At 41.8% G+C, this 24501-nt stretch overlaps 1 protein-coding gene across 4 annotated transcripts; it reads left to right on the top strand.

The window, feature by feature from the left end:
• Positions 1 to 2468: 2468 nt before the first annotated feature.
• On the top strand, positions 2469 to 23647 carry UBL7 (ubiquitin like 7). 4 transcript variants are annotated; one of them, XM_056798779.1, is made up of 11 exons: positions 2469 to 2592; positions 5405 to 5617; positions 6861 to 6980; positions 13436 to 13518; positions 14335 to 14419; positions 16991 to 17048; positions 18230 to 18363; positions 18630 to 18679; positions 19003 to 19170; positions 19959 to 20081; positions 23401 to 23647. In XM_056798779.1, exons 2-11 carry the CDS (start codon positions 5434 to 5436, stop codon positions 23536 to 23538), a joined length of 1143 nt encoding a protein of 380 aa, XP_056654757.1. In that variant the 5' UTR covers positions 2469 to 2592; positions 5405 to 5433; the 3' UTR covers positions 23539 to 23647. The 4 variants fall into 4 exon arrangements, with proteins under 4 accessions (XP_056654757.1, XP_056654750.1, XP_056654749.1 ...); XM_056798772.1 differs by lacking the exon at positions 2469 to 2592 and adding an exon at positions 4084 to 4472; XM_056798771.1 differs by lacking the exon at positions 2469 to 2592 and adding an exon at positions 4517 to 4648.
• Positions 23648 to 24501: the final 854 nt, after the last annotated feature.

The following is a 24501-nucleotide window of genomic DNA, read 5'->3' as shown; positions in this document are numbered from 1 at the left end:
CATGTTCTCAATACTTTTTGCCTAGAAAATTGAAATAGCCTCTTCACTGACATGCTTCCAATCTACTTTCCAATCCTCCTTCCACATAGCTGCCAACATAACATTCTGAAAGCATAGACATGTCATCACTACCCTGCTCAAGAATCTCAAGGGTTGGCTTGTTGCCTTCAGGACAAAATATAAACTCCTTCCTCAAGTTGGTATTTAAAGATTTTCACAGTTTGGCTCCAGTTGACCTTTTCAGATTAATTTTACATAACTCCCCTTCACGCATTCCACATCTGAGCTAAAATTGACCTTCTTCCTATTTCCTTACTTGTCAGTCTGTTTTTCTTTTTGCTTCCATTCTATTCCTGTAAATTTAGACTAAGCTCCTTCTTTACCCTCATTACACTTTTGATTTCCTTCAAGGTTTAGCTCCTGTTTCATCTCCTACAGGCATAATTTTTGTGACAAATTAAGCAAAACTATTAAGCAAAATAAATTTAATACAATGACCACATCTCAAGTGTGTGCTACATTCTGTACTCATTATCCTGTCCCCAGAAACATGTAGCATACCAAGTATATTAGCATCTTGAAAGTATTATTGGTGTATTAATATTGTATCTTATGTGTTCATATACCAGACTCATGAGGTCATATTACTTATTGATTATTGTATTTCCAAATCTTCAGCCCAAAGGACAAAAGAATTTCTGAGCAGGACATTATTTGCCACAGGGTCCTAGCTCCCACCTTGTTAGACCACATTCCTTACCAAGTCACATGTTTGATTAACCTCCTCCTCTTTGATTACGTGATTGTCAATTGAGCCAATGTTAAATTATATGCCATGTCACATGTTCATTAGTTACCTCCCACTCCACATTCCTAAATTCTCCAATAAAAGTTTGGGGACACTGGTAGAGAGCCCTTTCTCTCAATGCCATCAGAGGAGTATGCATGATGGAGCCCATATTTTTTAACTCCTCATCTCTGAGTCTTTATTCCTTTGTTGCTCTCTCTCTCAATCTCTCTTTCTTTCCTCTATCCATTTTCCCTCAGTTTCCAATCTCCTTCTCAGGTGTCCACCCACGAAAATATTAATATATAACTGCAGGAGGTTACAAAACAAGAAATGAACTCTATTACTCTCATTTCCGGCATTATCCTAATCAATCCTTGTTCTGGGTCTTTCTTCACTACATCACTTCAGAGAAATCTTCTCATGTTTCTCTGAATTTCTGTCTTCTTTCCTTATAGAGTAATGCCTTAGTTAAACACTGATAGCAAACCTTTTAGAGACTAAGTGTCTAAACTGTACCCTAACAATGCATGTGACCCACCCCTTTAACCCAGACAGAGGAGGGAAGAAGTGTTCCCCTTTGGGCTGCTGGGCAGAGGTAGGTTGTGTGAAGAAAATGTCCTCAGGCACAAATGGAGAGGAGGAAGGGAACAGCCACCTCTGGCACATATACCATGGTTTCACCAACACAGCTGTAGTACATCACAATTCACCTAGCCTTTTTCCAATCAGTAGGTGCCCACTATATTTTCTTGCACTACCTTTTCATGTTTAAAAAATGCATTTGGAAACTGAAAAATAAGGAGGTGTCTCTCAATTGGTACATGGCTGAACAAATTATGGTCTATGACAGTGATAGAATACTATTGTGCTATAAGGAATGAGAAACTGCTTGATTTCCATAAGAACTGGAATGACCTACATGAATGGATGTATAGTGAAGTAAGCAGAACCAGGAGAATATTATACACAGTCACTGAAACATTGTGGGATGATCAGATGTGATTGACTCTGCTACTAAAAGCAATGCAATGATCCAGGACATCACTGAGGGACTTATGAGAAGAATGCTATCCACATCTGGAGAAAGAACTGTGGACTTGTTTATATGTGTATATATATGACTTGAGGGGTTTGAATTTAAAAGATTACTCTATTACAAAAACAAATAGAGAAATAGGATTTGAGTGATAATATATGTATAACCCAGTGTGAAAGGAAATTCTTGGTTCTCTTTTTCTATTCTGAATTTACTTTTGTGAAAAGGGAAACCTTTATTCTCTTTGCCTAGAATTAAAACTTGGGTTAAGGCTAGATTGTAAAGACAGGATTAACTCTCTTTTGTCTACCTTTTGATTGCATCAATACAAGCTTGAACTAGGTGGAGGAGCTCACAAACCACTTTAGTGAATTCAAACCTACTTAGTGCTAGGTGAGAAGCCAGTAAGATATATGGAGAGTTCCACCCTTTTTTCTAACTCAAATAGCCAGAAACCTGTGAATCTAAAAGTGACAACTCAGAAACATGTGAATCCTAGGAGAGTTAACACTTTTAGAGGTGAGAAGTCAATCCTGCAGACACTGCCTCTGGGTAGTGCTAGACAATTTGGAAACTGTGATTGGCCCCTGTGAAAAAGGGCAGGGACAGGAAACCATCATAAAAGCCATGAAACTCTTCAGCTGGGGGAGCCTTGTGAAGTTGAGTCTCATGGGGAGTGTCCCCTGGAGACAGTCTTCGAGGGAACTTCACTGGAGATTGGGGCGAGGATCATGACTTCAACTTAGACTCTGACTACTTCTGTTGGGTGAGTGAAAAGGCCGACTCCCTTCCTAGTTTCCTAGCTTCCTGAGACTAGCATCCATCTTGGAGGAGGCTGAGTGGTTACTCACTACTGGCCTCCTGACTGAGGACTAGTATAAGTATTTTCTCTAACCTTTCTCACATTCCTCTACTCTATAAATAAACTTCTGACTTGAGATATAATAATTTTGGCCACCATGTTCTTTCATATAATTTAAGTCCAACCATTAAATTTAACCCTCACACTGTGGAATTGCTTGCCAACTCTGGAAGGGTGGAGGATAGAGGGGAGGGAGATAAGAAGAATCATATAACCATAGGAAAGATGAAAAAAAATTAAAAATTATAAGAAAATGTATTTGGGGGCAGTTTAGGTGGCTCAGTGGATTAAAAGTCAGGCCTAGTCAGGTTCTGTATTCAAATCTGATCTCAGACATTTCTTAGCTGACCTTGGGCAAGTTACTTAGCCCCTATTGCCTAACCTGGTGATGGCAAACCTTTTAGAGACCTTGTGCCAAGCTTCACCCCTCCCCAGGAACCACATGCTATGACACCCCCTGCCCCCACTGAGTGTTGCCATGTCCCCATCACCATCCCCTTACCCCACAGAAGGGAGAAAGCTCTCCCATTGGATTGTTGGGCTAAGGGGTGGGTAAAGTGAGGAATGTCCTCAGTGAACGTAGAGGGGTGAGAGGAATGGATCAAGCACTCAGCTCCCCTCCAGCTTTGCTGCCTGTGAGCTGCCCACCTTAGCCACTGTGCACTCCCACTGGGCTGCTGGGTAGAGGGGCAGGGGATGTGAAAAAAATGTCAGGATGGTAAGAGTGGAGCAGCTCCACCCAAGTCCCTCTACCTTTCTAGTAATGAACTCTAGGAGTGGGGTGGGGGGCAGCTGTGTGCCCAGAGTAATCTGCATGCCATCTTTGGCACCTCTGCCATAGGTTTCCCCATCACTGGTCTAGCCCTTGCCACTCCTGCCTTGGAACCAATATACAGTACTGCTTCTAAGAATGGAAGTTAAGTTTGGGGGGAGGGATATCACCAATTTGTTTCAGGGTTCCCAACATTCTAGGATAATGGAAAAGAGGAAGCTTGCCCCTTCTCAAGATCATTTGATTGCAAATTCCTTGAGGGTTGGATTGTCTTTTGAATCTTTTGTATCCCTGGCATGTGCCAGGAATCAAGTAAGAACTTAATAAATGTTTACTAAATCAAATAATTGATGTAGAAAAGGGACCTCAGAGGCCATTTAGTCATGTAACAGGTGAGGAAACTGAGGCCCAGGCAGGGAAGTGAGTTGCCCAAGATCACAGAAGGCATGAGAGCCATAAGGCCCCAAATGAAGCCCTCTAACCCTACTTCCTCCTAGTCCAGGACCCGTGTCCTGGGAATCAGGGGCGTGGGCTCGAGACCACCACGAGGACACAAGGGCTTCCTCCTTCCTCCCTCCAGACAGCCAGCTCCGAGAGCTAATCTCGCGAGAACCCGGCGAGGGGACCACGAGACCCTCCTCTTCCTCCTGTCCCCCCTCCCCCGCTCCCGCTCCTCTCCCTCACTCCCCTCTCCCCCTCTCGGGGGCTTCAAGGGACGCGAGAACCCGAGGACGGCGCCCCGACCCTCAGCTCGGCTCAGCGCGGCCCAGCCCGGGACCCTCTCCTCGCTCCTTCCTTCCTTTCCCCCCCTTCCTTTCCCTTCCCCTCGGCCCCTTCTCTGCGCCCTCGAGCCGGCCGGTTTCAAACGGACCGCGCTGCGCCCGCTACCGGCCGCCATCTCAGCCCCGCCTTCCTGTAAGGCACGCGCCCGCGGTCGAGCCCGCGCCCCTCGCCGTGCTAGTGCTCGAGCTTGCGCGCGGGTGACCCAGAGGAGGAGGAGCCTCGAGCCCGAGTGAGCATGCGTACAACGTGTTATTTAAGGGGCGGGCTTAGGAAGCGGAGGAGTGGGTGGGTGGGTGGATGGATGCATGGGTAAGTGGGACGGGTGGAGGGGTGGGGGAGGGACGTAGAAAACTGCAATTCCCAGCATGCAACACGGAGCTTCCGGCTTCCGGCGTGAGGGACCGAGTGAGTGTCTACCCCGGCGGCTCTGCGGCCGGGCTCCTTCCGCGGGACGGGTGAGGGGATGGGCCCGGGGACGGACCCCGGGGCGGGCTCGGTTCCTGCGCTTTGGGGGCCTCCCTCCGCAGTGACACCGACGACAGTCCCGATAGTACTGCACCCCATCCACTCTGCCTTGGGCCTTTTCCTTCCTCTCCCCCCGCCGCGGCCTGGCCCGCGGGGAAGGCCCTGACCTCGAGCCCCGGACAGAGGAGGGAGCTGGGCCGCGGAGGGCCTTGGCCCAGTTCGGGCGCCCAGTATAGCCAGCCCGGAGGCCTATCTTCCAGGGGATGAGTGGTTTGGGCCCAGGCTTATCAGGAAGAGCCGAGCCCTTTGTTTACGAAGCATTTCCAGGCTTCCAGTTCAATTCATTTCAGTCCAACAAACATTTATTAAGCGTCCAATACGTACAGACAAAAGTACAAGGAGGTCCCGAAATGCCCAAAGTCACGAAGCAAATTCCTGCGAAAGGATCAAGCCCAGATCTCGCCATTGTCTAATGCAGACTTTAGCAAAAATAAAGATGACCCATGGAAATGATGTCATAATAATCAGGTTGGGTAGGAAAATAGGAAGGCCACAAGGAGTATAATAGGAATCCTTGAGATTTATTGTCCTGGCCTCCGAGATAGGCTTCTGTCCAGGGTAGAGGCAGACAGAGAAATGATTATTTATTGTTTCAGCTTCTAAGGGTTGGTGGTTTGAGAGTTTGCTTTCTTCCAGGGAGGAAGAGAGAGCGAGAAGGAGAGAGGATGTCTCTCTCGGACTGGCACCTTGCAGTGAAACTGGCTGACCAGCCACTGGCCCCAAAGTCCATTCTCCGGTTGCCAGAGACAGAGCTAGGCGAATATTCCTTGGGTGCCTACAGTATATCATTTTTGAAGCAGCTCATTGCTGGCAAACTGCAGGAATCAGTCCCAGATCCGGAGCTGATTGGTGAGTCTCAGTTTAAACCATCTGGGCCTATTTCAGGATTCTGAACATCTCAGATGTGGCAAGGCAGACTACTCACTCTATTTGTTGCTTTTTATTGTCAGAAATGAGGTCCTAATACTTTGGCTAAACCAAATTGTTAGGAAACAGAGTTGGAGATCATGTGGAATTCTTAGACTCTAGAATATTTGACTCTAAAATCTGATAAAGAATCAAAGTTAGGTTATCACATTGTCTTCTCCTTCAGAAGAGTTTTTAAAGTGAAAGTCAGTGAGAAAGTGTCCACCCATATAGTTTAGTGTTAAGGGCATATTGGACCAGATGATCTCATATCTCTTCCAGTCCTAGCTCTCTTGATTCTATGATTCCACTGTGTGCCTAGTGTTTGTGACATCATCAGATTGGGTTTGTGCTTTGTTCAGGAGCCAAGGGTTCACAAGAGACTACTCTCAGACCAACGGGACCAATCTCATACATACTACCATAATCAAAATATATGAACAATGACACTTGAGCATACGTGTCACTTTACAAACCTGGACACACATAAATCTTGCTATTGGGATTATGAGATTTAGAGCTAAAAGGGACACAAGAGATTATCTAGTCCAGTGCCTTAATTTTAACAGATGAGATAATAGAAACTCATCCAACATCACTCAGGTAGTAGGCAGCAGAGCCAGAATTTGAACCAAGCTCTTCTGAATAATTCCAACTTCAAATCCAAATCCATTGCCCTTTTCCTATAGCACATCATTCCTTCAGAGCTCTTAATCATAAATTGAAGAAATTTATAGTCAGAAAAATAGATAGTTGACAAGTATAACACTTAAAGAACCAGGCATCTTGTTTGGCACGAACAATTTATTATAACTGTACTTGGAAATAGAAATTTTTATCCTTTCTTTTCTTTGTCTTATGATTTAAAAAAAAATGCTCGGTGTCAAATGATATAGCTTGTTCAGGAATATTTGTAAGGATGTTCCTGTATTCTTTAAAAAAAAAATGCAAATCCTTTATGTTTTAGGAAAAGCTTTATGACAGAAAAGCAGGGGCCAGGCAAACATGATTAGATGACTAATGATGACTAGCCCAGACTAGGAAGTGTCTAAGGTCACATTTGAACCCAGGTCCTCTACTTCAGGCCTGGCATTCTATCCACTTTGCCACCTAGTTGCCCCTTTTTCTTATAGTCTTAAATTGTTCAGAAGTATTCTTAAATTCTGGTCCTCCTGATCTTTTTCAGATTTAATCTACTGTGGTCGAAAGTTGAAGGATGACCAGACCCTTGATTTCTATGGCATTCAGCCTGGGTCTACGGTCCATGTTCTGCGAAAGTCATGGCCTGAGCCAGATCAGAAAGCAGGTGAGAGAGAATTTGGTGTTCTCAGATAGTCAGGAACATTTTCAGAAAGTATATTTTGCAAGGGAAGGAACATGTAGTGAACTGATGGGGTCAGACCTAGAGACATCACTTAATGAGATTGTTACAAGAATTATCTATTATTTATTTTTGAATTTCCCATAAATGAATAAGACAGTATTGACTTTGTCTCTTTCTGTAATGTCAGTCCCCTTCTTGCATTTTTATCATTTCTGGCCTCTTAGGCAAGTATTTGCTTGACATTTTAAATCAATTCACAAGGATTTGAGTGCCTGCAATGGGATAAGTGCTGGGGATACAAAGACAAAGATTCTAAGTAAAAACCAAATATATTCAAAGGAATTGTGGGGATGGGGAATAAGGGAAGAATTATCAACATTTTGGAGGGCATGGGACAGGATAGCTCTCTTGGGAGAGGTGGTATCGAACTGAGCTTAAACTATGTGGAGACTTCATAAGGTAGACGTGAGGAAGAAGAGCATTCCAGTTATGGGACATATGAATGGGGAAGAGCAAATATATTAGTATATTGCCTGGAACTTATTTCTGATTAACACTTTGGAAAAATTGATAAATATAATCTGTCTACATACCATATCTATGAGGTGATGATTTGACTTGGAGGTACCATAGAACTAGGTTATATTGAGAACTTATTTACCTCAAGGTTAGAAAACATTGGGCCTCTGTTTTGTCTAAAAATGAATACATTTTATAGTACTTTTGACACCTTTTTGGAATGCTAACAGCAGTTTATAGTCATGAGCTTGAAACTTATGGCTCTTTACTCCTTTCTGCAGGCAGTCAACTCACATTCAATATTTTTTTTTTTAAACCCTTACCTTCCGTCTTGGAGTCAATACTGTGTATTGGCTCCAAGGCAGAAGAGTGGTAAGGGCTAGGCAATGGGGGTCAAGTGACTTGCCCAGGGTCACACAGCTAGGAAGTGGCTGAGGCCAGATATGAACCCAGGACCTTCCGTCTCTAGGTCTGGCTCTCAATCCACTGAGCTACCCAGCTGCCCCCTCACATTCAATATTTTGGTTGCTTTTTTTATTTTACAAGCATTATCTTTCAGTTCTAATGTCCTCCCTGTCAGTTGAATAAAACAAAAAACAAAACTCTCACAACCAACACACTAGTCTAGCAAAACAGATCTGCATATTGGTCATGTTCAAAAATGCTTGTCTCATTTTGTATTTTAAGTCCATCATGTCTCTGGCAGGGGGTGGGCAGTATGATTCATCTTCAGTCTTCAGGACTAGTTAAGGATTGTATTAATCAGAGTTCCCAAGTCTTTAAATGTTCTTTTTCTCTATGAAATCGTCATGATAGAAATTGTTCTAGTTTGTCTCATTTAGCTCTGCATCAAGTCATAGAGGTTTTCCCAGTTTCTTCTGCTAACCATCCATCTTGCCATATCTTACCACAGTTTCTTTAGCCAGTTTCCAGTATGTGGGCTTCTCCTTGGTTTTTGGTTTTTAATTACTAGAACAGGATTGGCTCTACATATTTTTTGTACCTTTTTTCTTTGGGCCCTAGGGTAAATAACAATAGAGTTGTGTCAAAGGAAGACAGAGTTTTTTAATTTTAGGGGCATGGATCTGAATTGTTCTTCAGGATGGCTGGGCACCATCACAGGTGAACCAGCAATATTAATTAGTAGTCCTGTTTTCCTTTAATTCCTTCCAGCATTCAACAAACAGAATCTGAGATGCATGGACTGTGTGCTAGTTGATGGGCATAAAAAACCCCCCGCAAAATAAAACAATCCCTACTCCCAAGGAACTGAACAAAGATTTGTATGAAACCAAATTAAGTAAGCCACAAAAACATTTTGAACCTATAATTCTTGCCATATATCTTTCAAAAGACCTTGGTAAAATATGATCACCATTCTTTCTTTCCTGATTCTAGACCTCCATTCCTCAAAAAACTTCTTTTTTTTAAAGGCAACCAGCTATACTCCTTTGGGGCGGGATGTTCAACCCCTCTCTGCATTTAGGTACAAAAATGTTTTCTGATGGTCAAGTCCTGAAGAACCAAAAGTTCAAGAATGAATTTACCAATATTATATCTAAAGGGTGGAAAATACCCCACCTTCTAGATTAGAAATATGGAAAAAATAGGGCCAGCATTGTTTTTATGTTGCTGCTGTTGTTTTTTGCTCTTTTAAAAAAACATTTATCCCAGTTGTGTGACCCTGGGCAAGTCACTTGACCCCCATTGCCTAGCCCTTACCACTCTTCTGCCTTGGAGCCAATACACAGTATTGACTCCAAGACGGAAGGTAAGGGTTTTATTAAAAAAAAAAAACATTTAATCTCCATCTTAGAATCAATACTGCATATTATTGGTTTCAAGGCAGAAGAGTGGTAAGGATTATTAGGCAATGGGGGGATTAAGTGACTTATTCAGGGTCATACATCCAGGAAATATATGAGGCTAGATCTGAACCCAGGACCTCCCATCTAGGACTAGTTTTTTTATCCATTAAGCCACCTAGTTGCCCCTATCAGTATTGTTTTTAAACCTTTTGTTAATACTCAAAGCCTAAAAGTGCTCATAGTTGGAAGATCATCCCTGTGCCTGCTGCGAAGGAGATGAAGCGTTGAGTGATTGGGAGTATCCTGTAATGTCACTGTTTGCTTTCTTGTCATACTACCCCCATCTACCAAATCTTAAATAACTCTCATAAATTGCTGATAGATAACTGTTTTCTTAATTTATTCTTTTTAAAACATTTTATTTTAATAACAAATTTCCACATGAGTTTTCTGAGGTTATAGGATCCAAATTGTCTCCCTTCTGTCTTCCCTCTCCATTTCTGGAGCTGGCAAGCAATTCAGACTGGGTTATATCACACAAAATACATTTCCATATTATTCATTTTTTTAAGTGAATAATCTTACAAAATCAAAACCCTAAAACATATACCCAAATAAGTAACTGATAAATCGTATGCTTCCATCTGCATTCTTACTCCAACAATTCTTTCTCTGGAGGATGATAGCATTCTTTTTCATAAAAGAATTGTTCTGGATCATTGTATTGTCATTTGTAGCAAAGTGTATCATATTTGATTATTCCACAATATTACTGCTGTGTACAATATTTTCCTAGTTCTGCTTATTTTACTCTGTATCAGTTCATGTATATCTTTCCAGCTCTTTCTGAAATCCTATTCATCATTCCTTATAGCACAATAGTATTCCATCACCAACGTGTACCACAATTTGTTTAGCCATTCCCCAATGAGGTATATACCTATAGTTTCCAATTCTTTGCCACTACAAAGAGAGCAGCTATAAATATTTTTGTACAAGTAGGCTCTTTCCCTCTTTTTAAAAAATCTTTTTTGGGATACAGACCCAGTAGTGGTATGATTGGATCAAATGCACTATTGTATAGCCTTTTGGGCACAATTCCAAATTACCCTCCAGACTGGTTGGATCAGTTCACAACTCCACCAACAATGCATTAGTGTCCCAATTTTGCCACATCCCCTTCAACATTTATCATTTTCCTTCACTGTCATATTGGTCAATATGATACGTGTGAGGTGGTACCTCAGAGTTATTTTAATTTGCATTTTTCTAATCAAGAGTGATTTAGAACATTAAAAAAATGATTATTCATAGCTTTGATTTCATCTGAAAACTGCCTATTCTTATCCCCTGACCATTTGTCAGTTGGGGAGTGGCTTGATTTCTTGTAAATTTTACTTAGTTCTTTGTATATTTGAGAAATGAGACCTTTATCAGAGAAATTTGTTATAAAAATTTTCCCCCAGTTTGTTGCTTCTCCCCCTTTTTTTTTTAACTCCTTACCTTCTGTCTTGGAATCAATACTGTGTATTGTTTCCAAGGCAGAAGAGTGGTAAGGGCTAGGCAGTGGGGGTTAAGTGACTTGCCCAGGGTCACACAGCTGGAAGTGTCTGAGGCCAGATTTGAACCTAGATTTATCCCATCTCTAGGCCTGGCTCTCAATCTATTGAGCTACCCAGCTGCCCATGGTTGCTTCCCTTCTAATCTTGGTTGCATTGGTTTTGTTTGTACAAAGCCTTTTTAATTGAATATATTCAAAATTATTTCATTTTATATCACATAAATTTCTCTATCTCATGTTTGGTCATAAATTCTTCCCTTTTCCATAGATCTGTCGTCAGGTAAACTATTCTATTTTATGTATAATTTGCTTATAACATCGCTCTTTATGTTTAGATCATACACCCACTTTAACTTTATCTTTGGTATAGGATGTGAAATATTGATCTAAACCTAATGTTTGCCATATTGTTTTCCAATTTTCCAAATAGTTTTTGTTAAGTAATGAATTCTTATTCTAAAAGCTGGGATCTTTGGATTTATCAAACACTAAATCGGAAGACATTTACCCTATCTATTCCATTGATCTACCCTTCTATTTCTTTTTCTTTTTTAAACCTTTACCTTCTATCTTAGATTCAATACTAAGTATTGATTCCAAGTCAAAAAGCTAGGTAACTGGGATTAAGTGAAATTTTCCAACAGCTTTGGTTGTAGCTCTGCATTTACAACTTTGTCTTGAACACATAAATACATCTCCACACAGATGGAGTTCGGTTCTTTCCTTCTTCTGGCATTAGTCTTAGCCAGTCACAGTCTCTTCTATTATATAAAGAATACCCCAACTTGCTGGAGGTGTCCACTCAGTTTCTGTACAAACAAAACCAATGCATCCAAAATTAGAAGGGAAGTAACAAATTGGGAAAAAAATTTTTTATAACAAAACCTCTGACAAAGGTCTCACTTCTTAAATTTATAAGGAGCTAAGCCAATTGTACAAAAAATTGAGCCATTCCCCAATTGACAAAGTGGTCAAGGGACATGAATGGTCAATTTTCAGACAAAGAAATCAAAACTATCAATAAGTACATGAAAAAAAATGATCTGAATCTCTCATAATTAAAGAAATACAAATCAACAATGCTGAGGTACCACCTTATACCTAGCAGATCGGCCATTATGACAGTAAAGGAAAATAATAACTATTGGAGGGGTTATGGCAAAATTGGGACACTAATGCATCGCTGGTGGAGTGGCGAATTAATCCAGCCATTCTGCAAGGCAATTTGGAATTGTGCCCAAAGAATTTTTAAAAATGCATACCCTCTGATCCAACAATACCACTGCTGGGTTTGTACCCCAAAGATATAATAAGGGAAAATACTTGCACAAAAATAGTCATAGCCACGCTCTTTGTGTTGGCAAAAAAATTGGAAAATGAAGGAGTGTCCTCTGATTGGGAAATGGCTGAACATATTGTAGTATCTGATGGTGATGGAATTCTATTTAGCTCAAAGGAATAATGAACTGGAGGCTTTCTGTGTGAACTGATGCAGAGTGAAATGGGCAGAACCAGAAGAACATTGTATACAGAAAGTAAAACATTGTGGAAAAATCCAATGTAATGGACTTTGCTACTAGTATCAATGCAACAAGCTAGGACACTCCTGAAGGATTTATGTGAAAGAATGCTGTCCGTATTGAGAGAAATAACTATGAAAATAGAAATGCAAAAGCAAAACATATAACATCTCTTAGCACATGTATATATGGGTTTGTGATTTGGGGTTTAGCCTTTAAATGATTGCTCTATAGAAAAAACGAATAACATGGAATCAGGTGATAACATTTGTACAATCCAGTAGAATTGCTTGTAGGCTTTGGGAGGTGGGAGGGAAGAGGAGAGGGAAAGAAAATGAATCATGTAAACATGGAAAAATATTTATAAATTAAAACTAGATTTTTATTTACTTTGTAATCTACTAAAATGATAGGCTATTGAAGGACTCTTGAGAACATTCCACATTCAGAAGTTTTGTAAAAGGGCTGGGGGTGGGAGTGGAAGGTGAGGGGGTGGTCTCTTAAAAAGAGGTACTTTATGGGAGAGGTGGTGGGAGGGGGGGAGGAAAAGAAAATTATCTTTGTTTCCAATGAATAATGTTTGGAAATGACCAAATAAAATAATGTTTAAAAAAAATAAAAAGAGGTACTTGCTTTTTTGGCAGCTGATGGGGAAATGACCCTGAGTTATTTTCCCACTTTCTAGAACCATACCATCTCTCCAGAGGTCATGATCTGACAAGAATCTTGATGGGCATGGCTAGGACCATGTGAGAGTTGCATGTAAATGGGCAAGAATGTAACCAAAAATGGAACTGAGGCCTTGCAGTGTGGGACTGAAGCCCTAGCCCAGTCCTGGAGAGAACAGTCTTGGGGAGACAGGGAGTTAAGCTCACTGCTCTATCTTCTCAACCAGGCCCTTTCTTCCCTGGGCTTCTTTCTTCCCAAGTGAAGGATTGAACTAGATGCTCTTTGAGGCCCTGCTTTAAGCTTGTGCGCTTATGCTTCTGCCTGAGCCTTACCTGTCTTGTGGGAAACTCTTGCCCCTAGAGCCTGTGGACAAAGTGGCTGCCCAGAGGGAGTTCCGGGTTTTGCACACTGCCTTGCATAGCAGCCCTGCCTACCGAGATGCAGTGAGTATGAGACATTAAGCCCAACTTTGGGTTTCTTATCATCCATTTGGTTAGCCAGGATTATAGGACACAGAGTGAAGAGGATTGTGGAATCTGAGAACTGTTGTCATAGCAACCAAGATGTCCTTGGGGTGTTCTTGGCAGGTCTTTGGGTATCAGGGGATCTTTTGTGTTCCTGTGAGAGGTCTGGGTAGATGAAGTCACTATTAATGATAGAGCGCCAATCTTGGTCCATTGGAATGACTACATGTCTCCAGGGCAAAAACCCAGGCCTTCATTTTTTGCTTTGCTTTATTATTTTGACTGAATAAATTGTTTCAGCTCTCTAGGACCCATATTTTCATCTGTATAATGGCACTAATCATTCCTGCCAGATAGATTGGCAGAATTAAATCCAAATCTAAAGACCTCAACATGGGTAAAAGGTTATCAGAATGGATAATTATAGGTAGTTATGGATTGAAAAGGAGTTCTGGTATGCACGAGAGGCTTTTTATCCGTGGGCATGGACCCAGGACATTTGTTCTCAGACATCATTATCATCAAAAAGGTATTGATTTGGGGACATGACCAGAGGGATCCACTTAGGTTCTTTTATCCTTAATGTTTCTTTGTCCTCCCTCAAACTTTGCCATCTCTTAGAAAAATAAGGGAAGGATTCTGCTAATACTGAAGCTATTTCCTGGGCTCTTGTTCAAAATAGTGTATGTACTTTATTGTTATAACCATTTAAAAAAATCAAAATTGTTAAAAGGACTGTTCTGCAAGATGGATGTGTTTGCTCATTGTTTTTGGATGTCTTCATCTATTTGATAGGTCTTTAAGATGCTGGGGAATAAAGAATCATTGGATCAGATCATTGTAGCCACCCCAGGCCTCAGCAATGATCCCATTGCACTGGGTAAGTGCCATAAAGAATCTGAGGTGCCTGAGAATTGTTAAAGTATATATTTTTATTTCTGTTGACTATCTATGTGTGTTGTACTTGGAATTAGGAAGATCTGGGTTCCTATGCTACATCAGATACTTTCTGTGGGATCCTAAGTTCCTCTGGAACTTTCCGAGCCTCAGTTTTATCATCCTCATTTCATAATATAGAACTATTTCCCTATCCAGAGAACCTCCCTTTGTATAAAGAAAAAGAAATTGAAAACATTTTGAACCATTAGAAAAAAATTATAAAATATTATTAAAAATATTTCTGATCACGACCTGTTATCCGAGATATATAGGGAAATAACATAAATATGTAAGGCCAAGAGCCATTTCCTATTGGACAAGAAATTAAAGGATGCTGAACAGATAGTTCTCGAAAGAGAAATTGACAACCATATGTGAAAGAATGCTTCAGATCACTGAGTAATAAGTTAAATGTGAATGAAAACAACTATGAGGTTATACCCAGCAAATTGTCTAAGATGACAAAATATGAGAATAGTCATCCCATCGTGGTGGGACTATGGGAAGACTTTCTTGTAGAGAAGGTTCTTTTTGGAGCCTGGGTTGGGCCTTTCTAAGATGTTGAAATTCTGTGATCCTGTGGAGCTTATTATTGGCTCAGGCTATTGGAAAAGGCTTCCCAAAGGAGATGAAAGCCCAGAATCAGACATTATGGGTCTTTGATTTAGCTTGATTTCATCATGGTCTTTGTAGCACTCACCACAAGGCCTTGCAGAGATTCAATGTCTAATGTTTGTTGACTTGAATTCAATCAGTTTGAAAGTAGCCTCCTAACCTGGGTCAGAGAAATGGAGTCATGAATCTCTTCTGAAGCCATTTCTTGGAGATTGGGCCAGATTTGTTCTCATCTGTTCCTGTCTATGACATTCCATTTCCAGCTTGCTTGCCTTTACACAAAATGTCTCCATGTAATGACAATGCTGGGGCAGCTAGGTGGTACAGTGGATAGAATGCCAGGTCTGGAATTGGGGGGACCTAGGTTCAAATGTGACCTCAGAGGCAGCTAAGTGGCTCAGTGATAGGATGTCCTGGATTCAAATTTCGCCCCAGCCTAAGGAACTGGCCCCAGTTCCTAACTTTGTGATCCTGAGTAAGTCATTTAACTTTAGCCCTTAGAAGCTCTTCCTCCTTGGAAATAATACTAGTATTGATTCTAAGACTGAAGGTAAGGGTATTAAAAACAAACAAAAAAACAAACCTGGCCTCAGACACTTGGGCAAGTCACTTAACCTCATTTAGCTAACCCTTGCTCTTCTTAGAGTTGTTGCTAAGACAGAAAGTAAGTGTTAAAAAAAATAAAAAATTCATAGACCATCTCTTGTAAGAGGAGTTTCTTGAATCTCCCACTTAATGGTGCCCTCCTTAGTTGTTAGAGATGTTGTCCATTCCTTCCCCTAAGCCATATTTTGTTAGATCCCTCTGTTTACTAATCTGTGAACTTGTAGTATCTCCCAGTAGAATGAAATCTTCTTGAAGGCAGAACTTTCTCATTGTTGTATTTATGACCCCAGTGCCTAGCATTGTGCCTGGCTATGATAGGTGTGTAATAAGTATTGTTTGATTGATTGGGTTCAGCAGAGAGGAGAGGAAGGGTGTTCTTTTTTTTAATTGTTTATTTATTTAATTAATTTAGAGAATTTTTCCATGGTTACATGAATCATGTTCTTTCCCTCCCTTCCTCCCATCCCCCTCCCATAGCCAACAAGCAGTTCCACTGGGTTTTACATGTGTCATTGATCAAGACCTATTTCCATATTACTGATATTTGCACTAGGGTGATTGTTTAGAGTCTCCATCCCCAATCATATCCCCATCAACCCATGTGATCAAGCGGCTGTGTTTTTTTTCTGTGTTTCTGCTCCCACAGTTCTTTCTCTGGATGTGGATAGCTTCTTTCTCATAAGCCCTTCAGAATTGTCCTGGATCTTTGCATTGCTACTCATAGAGAAGTCCACCACATTCGATTTTACCACAGTGTATCTGTCTCTGTATACAATGTTCTCCTGGTTCTGCTCCTTTCACTCTGTATCCATTCCTGGAGGTTGTTCCAGTCAGTCTCCATGGAATTCCTCCACTTTATTATTCCTTTGAGCACAATAGTATTCCATCACCAACATATACCACAATTTGTCCAGCCATTCCCCAATTGAAGGGCATTCCTTCATTTTCCAGTTTTTTGCCCCATAAAGTGTTGTTATAAATATTTTTGTACAAGTCTTAGGAGGGATGTTCTGTGTAGAGGTGCCCTGGTGTGTAAAGGCAGTACACCATGGGGGCTGACCTTTCTTGGGTGCTTCCTGTTGGTGTCATGTCTACTTCATTAGGCAGTTTCTCATGTCTAGTCCATGCTTAAGGTCTAGGACTGCATGCCTACCAGTTCTCTCCAGGAGGTTTGTTTGGAAACCCACTTCTTAGGGAGCTGTCTCCCTCTAGAACCCTGTGACCAGTAGAGTACACTGGGTAGCTTGAATCAGCTCCTTACTTTCACATGTATTTTCTGTCTCTCTTACAGGGGTGCTTCAGGACAAAGATCTCTTCTCTGTCTTTGCTGATCCCAGCATGCTGGATACGTAAGTGGGGTGTGACTCATGGGACCAGACTCTCTGATAGGACCCAGGAGAGAGAGGGTTGGCTCTGCTCAGAAAAACTATTGAAGATGAGAATTGAAGAAAGGGCCTAAGAGAATATCAGAATGCAGGACTTTTGTTAGCTTTCAATGGAATTTTCAGAAGACTTATATAGGCTAGTTGGTGTTGAAAGCTTGTTTCTGAGAAGGCCATCTAGGTTATTGGGAAAACTTGAAGAGGCAGGAGTCTGGGACAACAAAAGAAGGACACTAGGAGAGCCTCTGTGGCAGTGAGGTGGTGCAATGGACAGAGGCCTGGGCTTGGAGTCAGGAAGACCTGAGTTCAAATCCTTCCTTAGACACTTACTAGCTGAGTGACCCTGAGCAAGTCATTTAACCGCTATCTCAGTTTCCTTAGATGACAGTACCTTCCAGAGTGGTTAGAGGCTCAAATGAGACAGTTTTTGTAAAGCACTTAGCACAGTGCCTGGCTTATAGTATGTACTATATAAATGTTCATTCCCTTCCCTTCCCATTTTATAGATGAAACTAAGGCTTAGATCAAGTAAATTACTTGCCCAAGGCCACACAAACTCTTTGCCTTTTCCAAGTGTTATTGGACTCTTTTCCTACACTGACTAGTGTCATATATACTAGTTTGTGGTGACTAAACAGTTCAAGTGACTAAAGTCTGGGATTTGGGATAGATTCAAGACTACCCGATACTTACTGCTATTGCTCTCCCTCTATTGACTAATTCCCATTTGTCCCATATAGAACTTGTTTGGCTAGAGCTGTTGTTGGCTTGTTGTCTCTCCCATAAGCCTGAGCTCCTTGAGATCAGGGACTGTCTCAGACTGTCTTTTGCCTCTCTTTGTATTCCCAGTGCCAGGCACAGTGCTTGGCATATAGCAGGTGCTTCACAAAGCCTTGACTGACTGACCAAAACCTCCTTCAGCTTTGACCTCTTCTGTTGGTAGATATGTAGTTCAAGGCAATTTTTTACTGTTGTTAGTTCTAATAGAAAACTCTCCCATTGTAATGGGGGCGTGGGGGTAGTAGGCAGAACAAACATGTGTAAAGCTCCTGGAGGACAAGTGGTTTGGGGGATTCCTCCCTTAAGGGAACTTCTGTCTTAGACTTAGCTTTTGGCAAGTCACTTACCTGCTGGTGTCTTTTCCCCAGGCTGGTCCCTGCTCACCCTGCTTTAGTCAATGCCATCATCCTGGTTCTGCACTCAGTGGCTGGCAGCACTCCACTCCCAGTGGCAGAAGGCTCCTCTCGAAACCTGCCTTCTAGTTCCTACAGGGACATGCCAGGTGAGCAAGCTGCCATTTGGGAGATGAGAAGCTTTTTGGAGTTAATAGTGCAGGGACTGACATCCCTCAGGAGCTCTGTATAATTGCTGGGGATGGTGGGATTATTGGGAACACTCAGCTTGAGCCAGTGAAATGCATCTGTCCTGGAATTTTCCAGAGATAGAGAATGAAGTAGAAATTTGTTAGAGAGTAACTTAAAATGAATTTTGGAACTGAGTCTGTGGCTCTCCACTGTTCTTACTGAAATCTGTTCTCCCTTGGACCAGGTGGCTTCTTGTTCGAAGGACTCTCTGATGAAGAAGATGACTTTCATCCAGTAAGTAATCATGGCTACTTGCTCTTTAGTACAGCAGCATATTCTGGGGGAAAGCTCCCATGGAGGAGTGAGGTTCTCTTTGAACTTCCCAGTTAAATATGGGTTCTTTTAGTATCCTGGCTCTAGGGTTCATGTTCGTTTCTTTTCTCTGGCTTCAATAAACTGAGTTCTCTTGAAGACTTTCAGAGCTGCTGTATGATTAGGGGTTGCTTCTTGTGGCTTTTACCACGATGAAGACCTTCCCTACAAGTTTTCTAAGGCATAAATTACACTTGCCCAGATTGTCGAAAAGGCCTTATTCTGATGCTTATTTTCTCCTCTAGAGCACAAGGTCTACACCATCCAGCAGCACATCGAGCTCACGCCCAGCATCTCTGGGGTACAGTGGAGCAGCTGGCCCTCGGCCCATCACACAGAGTGAGCTGGCCACAGCCCTGGCCCTGGCCAGCACTCCAGAGAGCAGCTCTCACACTCCTACCCCTGGGACCCAGGTAAGGGTAAGAGGGTTAGATATGGAGGAGTAAGTATTAGGCAGGCCTCAAGGAAAGTGGAACTCTACTGTGAGGGACATTTCCCTTGGCTGCTGCCAATACCAGGGTTTGATGGGGGTGCCAGGCTCTCCTCTGATGTTTAGTAACTATAGCATATTGTTCCTGCTGCTCACAGATGAGCCCTGCTTTAATGACTGAGAATCTAAGAGAATCATATTCCCAGGAGTCCTTTGCTTTCTCTAGCTATTTTTAGTAGAGTTAAAGAATCTTAGAGTAGGAAGGGACCTTTGAAGTCAAGTCCAGGCTCCTCTCTATTCTTGGGATCCCTGCTGCATCATCTTTGACAGGTGATTTCATAGCTTATGCTAGATGCTTCTGGGGACAGAGCTCACTACTGCTCATGTAGCCTGTTCCATTGTGGGTCAGTTTCTAAACCTTTTGCCTAGGACTGTTTAGCAGGAAACCTGTCTTTAGTTGCTTTCTCTTCAAAAAGAGGGGAAGTGATTAATTCCAAGTGGGTATCTGAACCCAAGAGTTCTGACCCCACAGGTGTAGGGAGGGCTGCTCAGGCAGAGATTAGAACCTCTTTCACCCATGTAAAGGACCCTATGGACTACTTGCTTTTGAGTAAAGATACATGTTTATCCTGTTGGGCAGCAGGGGGAAAATGGAGTAGATAATACTACTACGGGGTGATTTGGGGGCTGGAGAGAAAAAGAAACTTACTGGGGAGCAGATAAACTTTGAGATTGTTACAAGGCTGTTATTAATAACTGATTTGTTTTTAGGGCCACTCTTCAGGCACCTCTCCAATGTCCACTAGTGTCCAGTCAGGTACTCCTATTACTAATGATCTCTTCAGTCAGGCCCTCCAGCATGCCCTGCAGGCCTCAGGTCAGCCAAACCTTCAGGTGAGTTCCTCAGCTCTGTCCTAAATATAGAGTGTGTGTACCAGTTATTGCTGCCTTTCTCATTGAATCTTGAAGTGGGAAAGGACCTCAGTGAGGATAGTCAAAATCTTAGCTGATGCAGATTCCCTCTGCAGCATTTCCAATAAATGATCCTTCAGTTTGTGGTGGTACATGACTCGTGCTCTCAGATCATTCTAGAACATGAAGTTCTTTCTTCCTTTGAGCCGAAATTTGCCTTATTCTAATTTTCATACCCTGGGCCTGCTCTCTGAGATCACTCATAATAAATCCAATCTCTTCCACTTAAGAACCTTTCATATATTTAAATTTTCATTAAGTTTTCTTTGGTATAAACATCCCTGATTCTTTCATCAGTTCCTGTTATATCATGTTTTTTAGACCCTTTATTATCAGGTCATCTTCCCCCAGATGTGATCATCCAAACATGAGGTGTAATCTTTGCTGTAGCTTGATTGCTGGATATAGCCCTGTGGGATGATTGCCTTTCTTGTTTAGGATACCACAGTATCCTTGACACTGCAGCCCAGCATCATTTGGGCTTTTTTGCCAGTCAAAGTACACCCTTCCTTGGCACTACATTTTAAAGAGAGGCTCATTTGGGTTCATTTATAAATCTTTGTCATTATAATGTCATTAGCTCTCCCTTTTGTCCATAATAAGTTCACATGAGACTGTCAAATGCTGTGCTGAAATTCAAATAAATGTCATCCACAATGGCAAACTCCTGATTTCCTAAGTCTAGTCAGTCATTCAAAAAAGGAGGTAAAGTTTTTGGGTATCATGATTAGTGAACCTAGCATGAGAAAATGAACCTACTCCCTTCTTTGTAGAGACCCTTTGTAGAGAATATTTTTCCATGGTTACATGATTCATGTTCTTTCCCTCCCCTCCTCCCACCCCCCTTCCATAGTCAATGAGCAATTCTACTGGGTTTTACATGTATCATTGATAAAGACCTATTTCCATATTATTGATATTTGCCCTAGTGTGATCATTTCAGGTTTATAACCCAGATCATATCTCCATTGACCCATGTGATCAAGAAGCTGTTCTTCTGTGTTTCTATTCCCACGGTTCTTCCTCTTTCTCATAAGTCCCTTCTAATAGTTCAGGATCACTGCATTACTGCCAGTAGAGAAGTCCATTATGTTCAATTGTATCACAGTGTATCAGTCTCTGTGTACAATGTTCTCCTGATTCTGCTCCGTTCACTCAGCCTCCATTCCTGGAGTTTGTTCTAGTTCACATTGAATTCCTCCAATTCATAATCCATTCTTAGTTACAACTCTTAAGACAAAAGAGTGAGCACTAAGCAATCAGGGTACCATCAACCCCTACCCTGTACCAAAAGTCATAGCAGTACTTTTTGTGGTTAGTGACTTGCCCCGGGTCACACAGCTAGAGTATCTGAGGCCAGATTTGAACCCAGGTCCTCTCAACTCCAAGCCTGGCTCTCATTGAGCTTCCTAGCTACCCTTCTTCCTTGTCATTTAAAACTCTTCACAGTGTCCTGCCTTTCTGGTCTTTATTGTTATTCTCCTCTATTATAATTCATCCATTCTGACCAGCTGGCTGTTCTTCACACATTATGCTCCCCTTCCCCTCTTTGGCACTGACTTTCCCCTGTGCTTGTGCCTCTTAGAATCCCTGACTTCCTTTAAGATTCCACTGATGGTGAAGCTCTTTGCCTCTGTAGAAGGCTTTTCCTGGTTCCTTGAGCTCTCTTCCTCCTCCTTTCCCCCGTTACCTTTTTAATACTTTGTATCTGCCTTGTATTTACCTACATGTTACCATCATGTACAGGTTGTCTCCCCCATTAAATGTAACCTGCTTGAGGGCATGGAACATTGTGCTTTTGTCTTTGCATTCCCAATCCTTAGCACAAATGAATAGAGGAGGTGTTTCATAAATGCTTATTGGTTCATTCCTTAGTCATATGTTTACTTCCATTTTCAGGCATATATATCCTTTTCAAATCTGACTTGAGTTTCCTTAACCATCTTAAGATGCCTTCTCTGTCTTCATTAGTATTATTTGCATTTTTATCATTAGAAAGTTATTCTTGAGAGCCTTTATGCCCCTTTTAGATTTTTTTTGAAAGCCATAGAATTCTAATTGTTTTTACTTTGAACTTTTAAAAAATCTGATTCAACTCTTGGGAATGTATTGATTGCTGACATTTAATGACCTTGGTTATTGTACATTCTAACATGTTTTTCTTTCTTTCATGGTTCCTATTGATTTCATTTAACCAATTTTGTTAGTTAAAATTAAGTCTGGAGCAGCTGTCATGTTACACCCTGCCTTTCAAGAGATTGATTTGTCAGCAAGAAATATATAAAGAATGTCTGAATCTCAGTTTTTAGCAAAATGTGATTTCCATTGGCTCTCCAGATTGTTGAAAAGTGTTCTTGACCTCTGAAATGCTTTCTCCCATTTTCTTACCATTCTGCAGGTCCAATTTAAGTGGCTATCCCTCTCTTAACCCTTCCTAGATTCTTCCTTTTAAGTGAAAAGTAATATCACTGAGGCAGCTAGGTGGCTCAGTGGATAGAGAACCAGACCTCTAATCAGGAATGAGCTTGGTTCAAATCTGGCCTTACATGCTTCTTGGCTCTCTGACTCTGAGTAATCCCATTTGCCTTAATCCCATTTGCCTAGCCCTTGCTGCTCTTCAGCTTTAGAATTGATACTAAGACAGGAGATAAGGGTTAAAAAAAAAAGTAATGTTACCAATTTTGTACCTTGTCTAGGTCTATACCCTATTCTAATTTCTATCAAAGCTATGTTGTGTTCTCTCTCATCAGCTCTTTATAGGCAGGGATAGCACCATTACATTTTTTTTAAACCCTTACTTTCTGTCTTAGTAACAACTCTTTAAGCCAGAAGGGCAAGGACTAGGCAAATGGGGTTCAATGACATGCCCAGGGCCTAATAGCTAGGAAGTGTTTGAGGCCAAATTGGAACCCAGCTACTTCCCTCTCTTGGCCTGGCTCTCTATCCACTGTGCCACTTAGCTGTGCTCTTAAAAAAAAACCTTACCTTTTGTCTTAGAGTCAGTACTAAGTATCAGTTCCAAGGCAGAAGAATGGTAAGGACAGTTAGCGTTAAGTGACTTGCCCAAGGTCAGACCTGATTTGAACCTTGAACTTCTGTCTCCAGGCTTGACTCTCTTCCCACTAAGCCACCTTACTGCATCTCCCTCCTTGCCCAATATTATATTTTTTTATCCTCAGTGAAGTCTTGTTTAATAAAAGTTGATTGGTTTAAAATAGTCAATTATCTTGTCTTTCCACAGAGCCAGTGGCAGCCCCAGCTACAGCAACTTCGAGACATGGGGATCCATGATGATGAGCTGAGCCTCCGTGCCCTCCAGGCAACTGGGGGGGACATCCAGGCAGCCCTGGAACTCATCTTTGCTGGAGGGGCTCCTTGACTCCTTTCAGAGGCAGCATTGCATGGGCCAGTTGGGATGCTATAAAGATAAGATGTCTGTAAAGGTCCCGGGACCAACTATTTCCCCAATACACTTTATGTGGAAACTGCTTGTATGTTGTGAAGCCTCCCTAGTCAGAGTTGGCGGAATGTGACATTAAGCAGCAGGTAATGTCTGATCATGCCACCTGGATAGAAAATGGGACCCTGGCATTGGTTCTAGAGAGTTTGGGGACTTGAGCCCTACAGCATCATGGTCTAGTTCTGTGGAACTGGGGAGTTGAGCTCTACAGGCCCTGATCTCTGTTTATGTGGAGGGGATTACCTCAGAGATGTTGGGGGCTCAAGTATCTCTCCCTAAGAAGAGAAGCCCTGGGCCCTACCATAGGGGTGTGGAATAAGGAAAGATTCCCCTCACTTTCTAGAGAATGTTGTGGGTTTTTTAAAGTTCTGTAACTACTTGGAAATCCCATAATCAGGAGTTCCCAGTTCAACCTACGAAGTTAGCACAAGATCACAACTTCATGGTATTCTAGTTTAATTTGTGAGTTACTCATTGGACTTCTGGGAAAGAAGATTGGAGCAGGATCTCCCCAGAACTCCCTTTCTCACAAAGGGCTCAGATTTGGCAGCCCTTCATTGCTCTTAGTACTTTCCTCCTTCCTATGACCTACCCCCCTCTGGATCCTTTTGGAGCCCACCCTGAGGCATAAGCATGAGAGCACTAGACTTGGAGTCAGAAGACAGAATCACAGAACCTGCATTTGAACCTGGAGTTCAGCTGTATGACCTTGGGCAAGTGGTGTCAACTCTGAACCTGAATCATCTCATCTATAAAACAGAGCCCATAATCCCTATAGTATTTTCCTCACAGGGTTGTCAAGCTCAGTGTAAGTAGTTATGATCATTAATAATAAGGGTAGCTAGCTCTTTGGAAGGAGTGGCCCAGCAGCCAGTAAGCCCT

The sequence above is a fragment of the Monodelphis domestica genome, chromosome 1 (assembly GCF_027887165.1).
Source record: "Monodelphis domestica isolate mMonDom1 chromosome 1, mMonDom1.pri, whole genome shotgun sequence".
NCBI lineage: Eukaryota > Metazoa > Chordata > Mammalia > Didelphimorphia > Didelphidae > Monodelphis > Monodelphis domestica.
Note: the sequence above shows the minus strand (reverse complement) of the source record. Positions and strands in the feature narration are given on the sequence as shown.